General features: G+C 48.5%; 2 protein-coding genes across 4 annotated transcripts in view; one reads left to right on the top strand and one right to left on the bottom strand.

The window, feature by feature from the left end:
• The window catches only part of LOC106037110 (dual specificity testis-specific protein kinase 2-like), a 90,937-nt gene that overhangs the window by 44,494 nt on the left and 34,620 nt on the right, over window positions 1-11,823 (bottom strand). The window contains exon 10 of one of the 3 annotated variants that reach the window (XR_001207828.3): window positions 7,428-10,946. The exons of 1 other annotated variant lie outside the window; for it this stretch is intronic. The gene's annotated coding sequence lies outside the window, so the exon portion shown is untranslated. Of the gene's footprint in view, window positions 1-7,427; window positions 10,947-11,823 lie in introns of those variants that run through there. One more of the 3 variants, XR_001207829.3, reaches the window with a different exon arrangement.
• LOC106037111 (ficolin-1-like) overlaps window positions 1-11,823 on the top strand; it is a 12,683-nt gene extending 860 nt beyond the window's left edge. The window contains exons 2-9 of the mRNA XM_013182873.3: window positions 125-238; window positions 677-730; window positions 4,134-4,169; window positions 6,518-6,610; window positions 8,881-9,005; window positions 9,482-9,611; window positions 10,078-10,212; window positions 11,576-11,823. Coding sequence (XP_013038327.2) covers window positions 125-238; window positions 677-730; window positions 4,134-4,169; window positions 6,518-6,610; window positions 8,881-9,005; window positions 9,482-9,611; window positions 10,078-10,212; window positions 11,576-11,823 — 935 coding nt within the window. The remainder of the gene's footprint in view (window positions 1-124; window positions 239-676; window positions 731-4,133; window positions 4,170-6,517; window positions 6,611-8,880; window positions 9,006-9,481; window positions 9,612-10,077; window positions 10,213-11,575) is intronic.

The raw sequence follows: 11,823 nt of genomic DNA, 5'->3' as shown, positions 1-11,823 counted from the left end.
GACTGGACATCACTTGCTTATCTTTGCCTTTTGCACTGTTTCTGAAGTCCAAAGGGTTCAGTTTCCTCTCCAAGACATTTCAGAGTCGTAATAATCTCCATGATGACTGTCTTCATTAATTCAGAGGTGAGAATAGTGGGACTAGGTGATGCTGACCGGCTTGCTGTTCTCCAAGGATGCCCAGGGATCCCAGGTGCCTCTGGCTCAAAGGGAGAACCAGGTGTCCCAGGAACAAAAGGTGAGATTTCAAAACCCAGCAGTGAATGCTTTGATATTAGATTGCTTTGTTGCAGGGGGGAGGAGCTGTTGAAGGTCACCTCATACCCATAGGAGTCCTTCAAGGCCTCCCATGTCATAGTGGACTTGTAGGCAAAGTGAGTCACAACAGTAGAGAGAGCCACTCCACTGGGGCAAAAGCCACGGACTGGCTCCCAGATGTACAAAGCTCACAGAAATTCATAAGTGAACTGTAAATTAGGACTTACATTAGCAGTACCTGTGTAGTATAGCTTTAGTAGAAGAAAGGGAGTGAGATATGTTATAAAATATCATCCAATGAACAAAAAACATCTTCCTTGTTTCTGCAGAAGCTGAGGCCTAGCTGCCCAGGCTTCTGTGTCACCTCCCCTCTGATCAGATTACAATATGCGCATATAAACTGAGTTTTTCCTTGTAGGAGAAATGGGAACCCAGGGACTCCCTGGGAAAGCAGGACCACCCGGTACAAAAGGTAATGCATAACACACTTGGCTTCAATCTATAAACCCACTGAAGTTCAGGGCATACATAGGGAGACTGGATCTACAGAGATAAAATACCTGAGGGTTGGTCATACTCCAAGAAAGAGCCCTGAAGTAGCATAGACCAGGAAGATTTGGTGCATGCATCTGGCATGGGATGGGTACTAGGAACAGTGTTGTAGGGTGGGACCACAACTCAGAGGAAGATACTACTCTTCTTTTTGAAGTCCCCCTTATCAGCCCCCTATAAGCAGACATCTCTCTACACAGCAGGCTGTGTAAGCAAGCTGGGAGACTCCTAGAGACTCCATGAGACATCCTTGTCCAGATATGAGACAAACCAACCAGAGGAGAAGCGTTACTGGATCTCATGCTTACCAACGCAGATGAACAAATAAAAGAGATTAAGATTGGAGGCAATGTGGGCTGCAGTGACCACACCCTGGTTGACTTTGTGATCTCAAGGAATACGGGCTTGGCTAATAGCAAAGTCAGGACCCTGAACTTCCAAACAGCGAAATTGCAGCTATTTAAAGATCTAGTGGCTGAGATCCCCTGGAACACTGTCCTTAGGGACAAAAGAGCTGAACAGAGCTGGTAACTCTTTAAGGATGTTTTTCTTAGAGCACAAGAACTCTCCCTCCTCCTGTGTAAGAAAGCATGCAGGGAGGGCAGGAAATGAGGATGGCTGAGCAAGGACCTTTTGGTCAAAGTCAAGTTCAAGAAGGAAATGCACAGGAAGTGGAAGAAGGGACATGTGGCTTAGGAAGAGTACAGGTTTGCTGTCTGGATGTGCAGGGATGGGATCAGGAAAGCCAAAGCAAAGATGGAACTGAGATTGGCAAGGATGCAAAGAATGACAGAAAGGGATTCTATCAGTAGGTTGCTCAGAAAAGAAAGGCCAGGGAGAGTGTTCCCCCTCTGATAAATGAGAAGGGAGAACTGCTAACAACAGACATGGAGAAGGCTGAGGTACTCAACAACTTCTTCACTGGTGGTCAGGCTTCCCACATACCTCATTTCCCTGAACATGTAGATGAGGGCTGTGAGAACAAAGTCCCTCCCACTGTAAGTGAAGAGCAGGCTTGAAACCACCTGATGAAACTTAACAATTTCAAGTCTATGGGGTCTGATGACATGCATCCCAGGGTCCTGAAGGAATTAGCTGATGTAGTCACCAAGCCACTCTCCATCATATTTGAAACATCATGGCAGTCAGGTGAAGTCCCTGCTGACTGGAAAAGGGGAAACATCACTCCCATTTTTAAAAAGGATAGAAAGGAGGACCCAGGGATCTACAGATCAGTGAGACTCACCTCTGCGTCTCTCATGGAATGGATGCTCCTGGAGGCAATGGTAAGGCACATGCAAGACAAAGAGGTGATCTGAGACAGCCAGCATGGCTTCATCAAGGGCAAATCATGCATGACCAATCTGGTGGCCTTTTGTGATGGAGTAACTGCATCAGTCGACAAGAGAAGACTGACTGATGTCATCTACTTGGACTTCTGTAAGGTCTTTGACACAATCCCACATGATATCCTGATCTACAAATTGGAGAGAGATGAAATTGAAGGGTGGACCATTCAGTGGATAAGGAATTGGCTTGAAGACCTCACCCAGAGAGTGGCTGTCAATGGTTCCATGTCTAGGTGGAGGTCAGTGATGAGCAGGATACCTCAGGGATCTGTCCTGGGACCAGTGCTTTTCAATATCTTCATCAATGACATAGACAAGGAGATTGAGAGCACCCTCAGCAAGTTTGCAGATGACACCAAGCTGAGTGGTGCAGTCAATAAGACAAAATGAAGGGAAGACATCCAAAGGGACCTGGACAAGCTTGAGAAGTAGGCCCACATGAACCTCATGAGGTTCAACAAGTCCAAGTGCAGGGTGCTGTACCTGGGCTGGGGCAATCCCAGACGTGAGTACAGAGTGGGAGAACTCACTGAGAGCAGCCCTGCAGAGAAGGACTTGGGGGTTCTAGCGGACCGAAAGCTTGACATGATGCAGCAATGTGCACTTACAGCCCAGAAGGCCAACTGCATCCTGGGCGGGATCAAAAGAGGAGTGGCCAGCAGGTCAAGGGAGGTGATTCTCCCCCTCTACTCTACCCTTGTGAGGCCCCACTTGGAGTCCTACACCCAGGTCTGGGGGCCCCAGCACAAGAAGGATGTGGAGCTTTTAGAGCAGGTCCAGAGGGAGGCTGTGAAGATGATCAAGGGGCTGGAGCACCTCTCCTATGAAGAAAGGCTGAGAGAGCTGGGGCTGTTCAGCCCACAGAAGAGAAGGTTCCGGGGTGACTTAATGGCAGATTTTCAGTACTTAAAGAGGTCTTATAAAAAGGATGGAGAAGGACTCTTTACTCGGGTGGATAATGATAGGACAAGGGGGAATGGTCTTAAATTAAAACAGGACAGACTTAGATTAGACGTCATGAGGAAATTCTTCACTGTAAACGTAGTGAGGCATTGTAACAGGTTACCCAAAGAAGCTGTGGATGCCCCATCCCTAGAGGTGTTCAAGGCCACGTTGGATGGGGCTATGAGCAACCTGGTCTGGTGGGAGGTGTCCCTGATACAGGCAGGGAAGTTGGAACCAGATGATCTTTGGGGTCCCTTACAACCCAAACCATTCTATGATTCTATGATTCTGTGATTCCCTATTCTCCACTCCTGGAGTGGAGACAGCTGGCATACAGTGAAGCAAGGAGGGAATAGGGATTTCCTTGCAACGGGCTGACCCCCCTCCACAAAATGAGGAAGTCACTTATTTGATCTCTCTCTGTTCATAGACTCAAGCTGAGAGTAGGGCTGCATAAGACAAGACTGTTGAGCCATGCATTTAGAAGCATTCATAGACATGGTCCAGACTCAGAAAGCAAATCATGTCATTTCCAGCTCCCAGCACATGGTATCATCCAGGAACTGAGTGCTGGCACACTGAACAGCTGGGAAAAGAGCCCCTTTGCATGCTGAATATGTACATATTTCCCTGTCAAAAGCACCCAAGACATCAGCAGAACCCCACAGGAGGAGATTGAAACAGGACACATTGAAACAGCAGCTATTGTCTGAAATCTCACAGGTCACAGGCTTAAAACTGAAAACCAACAAAAAAAAAAATCACTGAGACAGAGGCATGAATCCAGCAGAAGGAGAAGCAACTGTCCTGCTGTTCCTGAGAGATGCTGCTGATTTGGAGAGCAGGCAGGGCCTCGCAGGCTGCCTTCAACTGGGGCACTCACAGAGCACCATGGCTTTGCACCATTTACAACAGCCTCTCCTGTACATTTGGGAAACACAGAGGGCCAGGAGCCTCTACTTAGGGATTTGCTGTAATTCAGTCCCTTTGAGTCATCTGTGACGAGCATTTTTCTCTTGTCTCTTGCAGGAGTGGCTGGAGACCCTGGTTTCCCAGGACCAAAAGGTAAATCATGCTGAGATGAATTTATGATGGGAGCCTGTCTAGTTCAACTTCCACCCCATGCCATTCTAGAACAACACACCATGTGGGAGCAACTATAGAAAAATAAAAGTACCCCACAGGGTACTGGATGGGCTATTTGACAATAGCTCTCCCCCATCATAGGGCCTGGTCTGCTGGAGCTCCCCATAGAGGCTCAGCCCCAGCCCCTGGTGATGAGAGCAGCCCCTCTCCCAAACCAGCCAGACAGCAACAGAGGCTGCCAACAACTTGGGAGCCTGAAGCTGCTGTCCAGAACCATCAATTACAGACACAGCAGGACTTTGCACACCCCAGCCCAAGGGACCAGACACATTTGGGCAGAACTCTGACGGTCCCTTGCTATGTCAAAAGGCAGAGACTCAGATGAAACTCCATTACTGTTAATGCCACAGAAATTTGTCTCTCTCCAGTGTTATTAATAGGGTAGAGAGTAAACAAGGTGATGTTTATATATATATATATATTTTTTTTTTCTGATAACATCATCCTGCATGCTAAGGCCACTGGCACATATAAATGAGCTCTCTCTGCACCGTGGCTTCTCTCACAAGTCTTTGGCTTGTAATAGGAGCCAAATGCTACTGAGCTGGTCACTAGTATAGCACATTTGCTCCAACTGTCACAGCTGCTCCCAAAACACCCACTAAAGACCTCTGCCAGCAGTAACTGTTCCCCTTTTTGTGCTTCTGACCCTGCCTCCTTCCCTGGGTGTGTTTTGATTTCCTTCCCACACCCATCTACTACTGTTCTGTGTGTCCCACCTAAGTAATACTCACTGGCACAAAATGTTTGCACCCCATTTGTCAGGCTGTCTTAGCAGCTAGCAGGTCTGACATAGACATGTATTGCATTACTCTTGTCATTTAGACTTCCTGACCCCTAATCAGGTGTCAAAGGAAAATATATCATACTGGGTCCAAAAATCCAAGAGCAGCGAGGCTGCCACTCCCTGTCCCTGTCCCCAGGTCCAACTGGTAGCCAGGCTGAAGTAGTTCCCAGTAGGCATATACATGAAGAGGACATGTATACACTATATATATATATATATATACACACATAATATAAATATATACACACGTGCCTATAAACAATTATACGAATATACATGTTCATCCTCACCGACAGCCACTCAGAGCACTCACATGAGCACAGAGAGCACCAACAGCTTCATCCTGCTTCCCTCTCTGGCTGAGCAGGGTAGCAGTCCACTGGTGAGAATTTTTCTGCGTAGATAAATCGGTACAAGGGGGATTCCTCCAGCAAGAGGATTCACTTAGTCTAACTAGCAGCTGGATCTCAGTCTCACCAGTTGCTGGCATCTGGACACAGAACCCTGAGGCTGAAGCCCCACTCCAGACCACACACACACACACACGCACAACTATTGGAGCACCCCAGCCCCACAGCCAACCCTCTGTGCTCTTGCCCCTGTAGACACCCATGTACCCTCACACCCACAGCAGCATGTTCAGACGCACTCACCTCCTGGAGTCCAGACCACTTCACCAGCTTTGCCTGGGTTGATCTTTGCTAGCCATCACACTCACTTGCACACCTGCACTTATGCCAGTTGCTGCCCCACAAACTTCTGAGCCATGGTCTGGCTCCAGGTGCTGCACTCACACCCCATACACACATGGGCACAAAGAATAGAGCTCTCACCCAGGACAGTACTAGAAAAGTTTTTAATAAGATGACAGGACAGACTGTGGTGATCAGTGCAGGGCACAGCCAAACAAGCATACTGACCAGCTATCTAAAATCAACCATTTTTATCCCCTTACCCTCTATTTTCCCTGTCTTCTTCCTTCCCAAATCACCTAAATCCCTCCATTTTCCCACCTTTGGTTCCTCTCCTGAACATCTCACAATAATTCCTGTCCTCTTCCCCTGCATCCCATAACGTGTTGCACTCCCAGGCAGCCACCCCCCTGTGCCTGCCAGGGGATCTGGTGAGTTGTTCCTGTTGACTCAGGCTGCTGGGTGTCACAGCTGGACACGGGACTGAGGCTCTGTGGGGGCAGCCCTGGGAAGCAGCCAGACAAGATACTTGGTTCTGTAATTACAGGAGCCTGTAGCTTGGGTTCCCACCTGCCATTGTCCCTCTGTGCTCTTCTGGATTTGAGCAGATGGGCCTTTGATGGGCTGGGAACCAGCCAGTACAGATCACTAACAAGTTCTTCCTCCTGCCTTTGCTGCACCATGCCTCTTTGTGCATGCAGATGAGCTTATCAATTCACCTAACATCACCGCTCACACCAGTGCAGCAGGATTTGGCTTGAAAAGCAAACAATGTCAAGTTGTGGAAGAGGGAAGGACTAGGTGTGGAAGGCAGAGAGCAATTGATGATGTTGTTTGCCCAACAGGAACAAAAGGAGAGCCTGGGTTTCCAGAAACTTTGGGTGAGTTTCCTCCTTGGTCTTTCATCCCACTGTTGGCTTTGCAGAACAGACTAGTGATGACAAGCAGTAAGGCAGAATCCCTGCATCGGAAGTCAGGACAGGGCAGCAACTAATTCAGAGTGACACTGAAGGACAGAGTAAGGAGATATTACTGTTTACCTATTTGCTTCTCTCAGCCACATGCAGCTTCTGCATGGCTATTTGTAATCCACCCAGACCAGATCAGATAGAACAGTCACGTCCTGTGAGTGCTTCTTAAATAACCTGCCCTCTGTGTGACCTGTAGAAGGTCTGTTTTGGTCCTTACAGCCACAGTATCCTGGTTTCCAAGATGAAGCCACTAAAAATACAAGAGGTTCTGTCTAGACATCAGGAAGCACTTTACAGTGCATGTGACAGAGCACTGGAACTGGTTGCCCAGAGAGGTTGTGGAGTCTCCTTCTTGGAGATCTTTAAAATCTGCTTGGATGTGGTCCTGGGCAAGCAGCTGTAGGTGGCCCTGCTTGAGCAGAGAGGTTGGATCAGATGGACCCAGAGGTGCCTTCCAGCCTTAGCCGGGGAGGGGAGGGGAGGGGAGGGGAGGGGAGGGGAGGGGAGGGCAGGGCAGGGCAGGGCAGGGCAGGGCAGGGCAGGGCAGGGCAGGGCAGGGCAGGGCAGGGCAGGGCAGGGCAGGGCAGGGGCAGGGCAGGGCAGGGCAGGGCAGGGAAGGGAAGGGAAGGGAAGGGAAGGGAAGGGAAGGGAAGGGAAGGGAAGGGAAGGGAAGGGAAGGGAAGGGAAGGGAAGGGAAGGGAAGGGAAGGGAAGGGGGAAGGGGGAAGGGAAGGGAAGGGAAGGGAAGGGAAGGGAAGGGAAGGGAAGGGAAGGGAAGGGAAGGGAAGGGAAGGGAAGGGAAGGGAAGGGAAGGGAAGGGAAGGGAAGGGAGCATCAGTTGACTAAATCTCCCTGAGCTAGAATCAAAGCAGAGCTCCAGCCCACTCTGGCTACGTTTGGATGCCGTAAGAACAGAATCCCATGCAGAGGCTCAAACAGATTGGAGAGCTGCAGTAACACCTGAAAGAGAGAGATTAGGATGCCATGAACTAACCGCCTCACTGCCTCAAGCACTCTAATTCAGTTCTACATTTCCTGGGCACGTAAAAACATTTGACTAATAAGTAATAGGCCACATCCAGGAGCAGACCTCCATTATGAAGGACACCCAGGCTCACAAGACAGCCTGGCACAGCTGTGTGCCCACACATCAGATGCTCATCATGCTCAGACACTTGTATCACCACTACCATGTCATGGAGCAGCTCTGGAGTGCAGAGGCAGGTCCTGCCTGCAAGAAGTGGACAGTGTGTCCCACCAGGGCAATGAGTCGTCTCACCCACACACCATGCACTGGCACAGCACTGGGTTCTGGGTAGAGCAGGGGTCTTCTTATCTGATACACTGAGGATGCTCAGTGTAAATCTTCCCAGACTTTCTCCTGCGAAATCATACCACAAATGCAGCTGTAAGCTGGGATCATAGAATCACATAATGGCTTGGGTTGGCAGGGACCTAAAGCTCTTCCAATTCCAACCCCTGTCATGGGCAGGGATCCCTCCCACCAGCCCAGGCTGCTCAAAGCCCCATCCAGCCTGGCCTTGAGCACTTCCAGGGATGGGACATCCGCTGCTTCTCTGGGCAGCCTGGGCCAGTGTCTCACCTCCCTCAGAGTAAAGAATTTCCGTCAATCCTTTGGCACCCATGAATCTGAGCTGCTGTGGATTTGGTGAGGAAAAATAAATATATACATAATATAGATGTATATATTCAAAACTGCCCCCTGTTCAATTCACAAGAGATGAGCTGAATGGTATTTTCTGTGTTACAGGTAGGTGGGGGTTTTTTGTGTGTCACAGTTCCTATGCTGCCAGCTACCCCCACACCTTCAGTGCCCCACATTCCTGAGTCCAAACAAATTCCTGGATCTTGAGTTTGTCATCCCGCTTGGAGCAGCTCCATCACCCAGAGCCTCTAAAGACCCCTTGCAGATGAAAGGGGTCTGAGCCCATTAGACTATCTCTTAGAAAGAGCCCATCAACCCTGTGACATATTGACTCGGGGAGTAGCAGGATTTGTCTCCAAGTAGATGTGCACCAGAGTTCTGCAGTGCAAAGAGCCAGCTGGGAGACTGAAGGCCCAAAGAAGCTAGTTCAGAGCATGAGGCTGATGTGCTCTCCAGCTGCAGTGAGCACATCATTATTCTCTCCACTTTCACTCTTTCTCTGATTTGCTCACAAGCTAGGAACTGCCAAGAGCTGCTGGATAAAGGCAAGATCCTGAGTGGATGGTACACTATCTACCCCCAAGGCTGCAATGCCACCACTGTCTTCTGTGATATGGACACAGACGGTGGAGGATGGATTGTGAGTAGGATGAAGGGATGGAAGCTTTTATAACCCTACAGCAATTTTTATTAAGGCTCTAAATGATAGCACTAAAATAGCAACAAAAAGGAAGAAAAGTATCAAAGACAGGAAAAACACATAATGAAGCCATGTCAGAGAGGTGACAGCCGAAGTTCATGTTAAACCTGGGTAAATCTATGTGAATACAGGGGATTCTCTTGGGAGAGATCTCTGGGAACAGACTGAGCACCACGAACTCTCTTCCATTCCTGCTTAAGTCAGAAAAATCCCTTCTCATTTCCAAGCATAGATGAAGCAAATTTGTGAGAGAGATTTCCCTGTCGGTTCAGTCCTCCCAGCTACCCTCTGGCGTGGCCCAACGCAATGGGAGAGTTTGCTGCAAAGGGCTGTGCCACCCGTTCTCTGCAGTCAGGCAATGGAGCTTCTTTTAGTGAAGAATGGCCTGACAGGGGTGAGACTCTTATTTCCTGCAGGTTTTCCAGAGACGCTCGGATGGATCAGTGAATTTTTTGCGAGATTGGTATTCATACAAGCGAGGATTTGGCAACCAGCTAACAGAGTTCTGGCTGGGGAATGACAACATCCACTTCCTCACCTCTCTGGGTAAGGTCTGCCTCCTTCCCCAGGCTGGGGCTGTTAGAGTGCACTCACTGCGCAATGTTAGGCCATTAAAGACTGAACTTCTTGCATCTCTCTTGGGCCCCAGCAGTTAATTTTAAACAGCATGCAGGCTCTTGCAGTCCATTGCACACAGGAAAATTACCTCTAAAAAAGGTAAAACTACAAGTAACAGAAGTGAATGAGCTGTCTGCATGACTTATCCTGGAGAAAGGCCAACACATCTACTTACTAGTACTGTTTGTGATGACAATCATGTTCACAAACAGCCTGGAACTCACAATTATGTGCAGGACAGATGGTTCTACAGCAATTTGAAATATATCATAATCTCTCAAGTAGTGGTAGCTCCTCTTGAGTTATCTCAGGGCTCCTTAAACCCGTCACCCCTGAATTCCATTTGCCTACTTACCACCAGCCCCACAGAACTGCTCTCCACCTTCTCTTCTAGGAAATTGTGAACTCCGTATTGACCTGAGAGACTTTGAGAACAACTACTACTTTGCCAAGTACGCTTCTTTCAGAATTTTAGGAGAGTCTGAGAAATACAAACTAGTTCTAGGAGACTTCCTTGGTGGAAATGCTGGTAAGTTAGCAGCTTACTAGGAAAGACCATTTCCCAAAGCAATTCAGAAGCATTCAGTATTTACAGTACAGAGTGTTGTCATGCACCATCTACATTTGGGGTCAATTTTTTAAAGCTGCCTAAGGCACCCAAGGTACAGAGTGACCTCTGGGTGCAGGGAAGGAAGGGGACACCCATCACCCACAGAAGCGTGACCCAGAGCAGTAACTAAAAGCCCTGCCACAAAGTTTTGCAGCAAATGCAGAGTCTGGCTCTGAGCAGTGGGACACATAGCATTCCCACACCTTCACAGCAGCCAGGCCAAGTTCTGCTTTCAGTTTTATTGGACATAAATATTTACCATGAAGTTTTGGTATTTCTAGGGCTGGGGTGATATTCAATACTTTCAGCATCAGCACATCCTCCTAACTCCTGATGTGTTTTTTGTTTGTTTCTTTCTTTCTTTAAAAAGCAAACAAATCCTCTGCAAAAGTCAATACCCTTCATGTGAGAATGAGTGAAACCAACACTTGAGATAGCAGTGCTCCATGTTTATGTAGCTTTGTACACTGCAACTCTTTCTGACAGTCCAGATCAGACAGTAAGTCTGCAGAGAATCCAAGTGCTGTAAGAGTTGTGTAACTGCAACCAGAATCTGGCCCATTTGTTCCGCAGGCATAGATAAGTTCTCCATGTGTGTCAGCAGTCCTAGCAGAGCTCAGGATACTCCTTTTCTCTATGACCAAGGAGGATACCTAGGTAAACAGGAGAACAGCAGGATTTATAAAAACTGCCTTGCAGTTTTTACAGAAAGGATGTAAACTGTTGGAGAGTGTCCAGACGGCGACGAAGATGGTGAAGGGACTATAAGGGAAGACATATGAGGAGAAGCTGAGGTCACTTGGCCTGTTCAGCCTGGAAAAGAGGAGGCTGAGGGGAGACCTCAACGCAGTCTACAACTTCCTCGCGAGGGGGAGTGGAGGGGCAGGCGCCGATCTATTCTCTTTAGTCACCAGTGATAGGACCCGTGGGAATGGTGTCAAGCTGAGGCAGGGGAGGTTTAGGCTGGACATCAGGAAGAGGTTCTTCGTTGAGAGGGTGAGTCGCCCACTGGAACAGGCTCCCCAGGGAAGTAGTCACTGCACCAAGCCTGTCTGAATTTAAGAAGCGTTTGGACTGTGCACTTATCACATGGTCTAAAATTTTGGGTAGACCTGTGTGGTGCCAGGAGTTGGACTCGATGATCCTTATGGGTCCCTTCCAACTCAGGATATTCTATGTTCTATGATCCAGCAAGGCCCACTGATACCTTGCAATGATGCACAGAAACATTAAGTTCCCTTTTGCACTACTGCATTAACTGTGAACTTGTACTCCCCTGCAGGAGACTCCTTATCATACCACAAGGACATGCCATTTTCAACAACAGACCAGGACAACGACATGAGCTCCTTTAATTGTGCCACAGCCTATAAGGGAGCATGGTGGTACAATGACTGCCACTACTCTAACCTGAATGGGATGTACTGGCTGGGCGTTCATGGGAGCTATGCTGATGGTATAAACTGGAAGACCGGCAAAGAATACCACTACTCCCATAAGCAAACAGAAATGAAATTCAGGCCACTGTAA

This window comes from Anser cygnoides, chromosome 20, assembly GCF_040182565.1.
Source record: "Anser cygnoides isolate HZ-2024a breed goose chromosome 20, Taihu_goose_T2T_genome, whole genome shotgun sequence".
In the NCBI taxonomy this organism is placed as follows: Eukaryota; Metazoa; Chordata; class Aves; order Anseriformes; family Anatidae; genus Anser; species Anser cygnoides.
The sequence above is the reverse complement of the archived record's forward strand: the minus strand, read 5'-3'. Positions and strand labels throughout refer to the sequence as shown.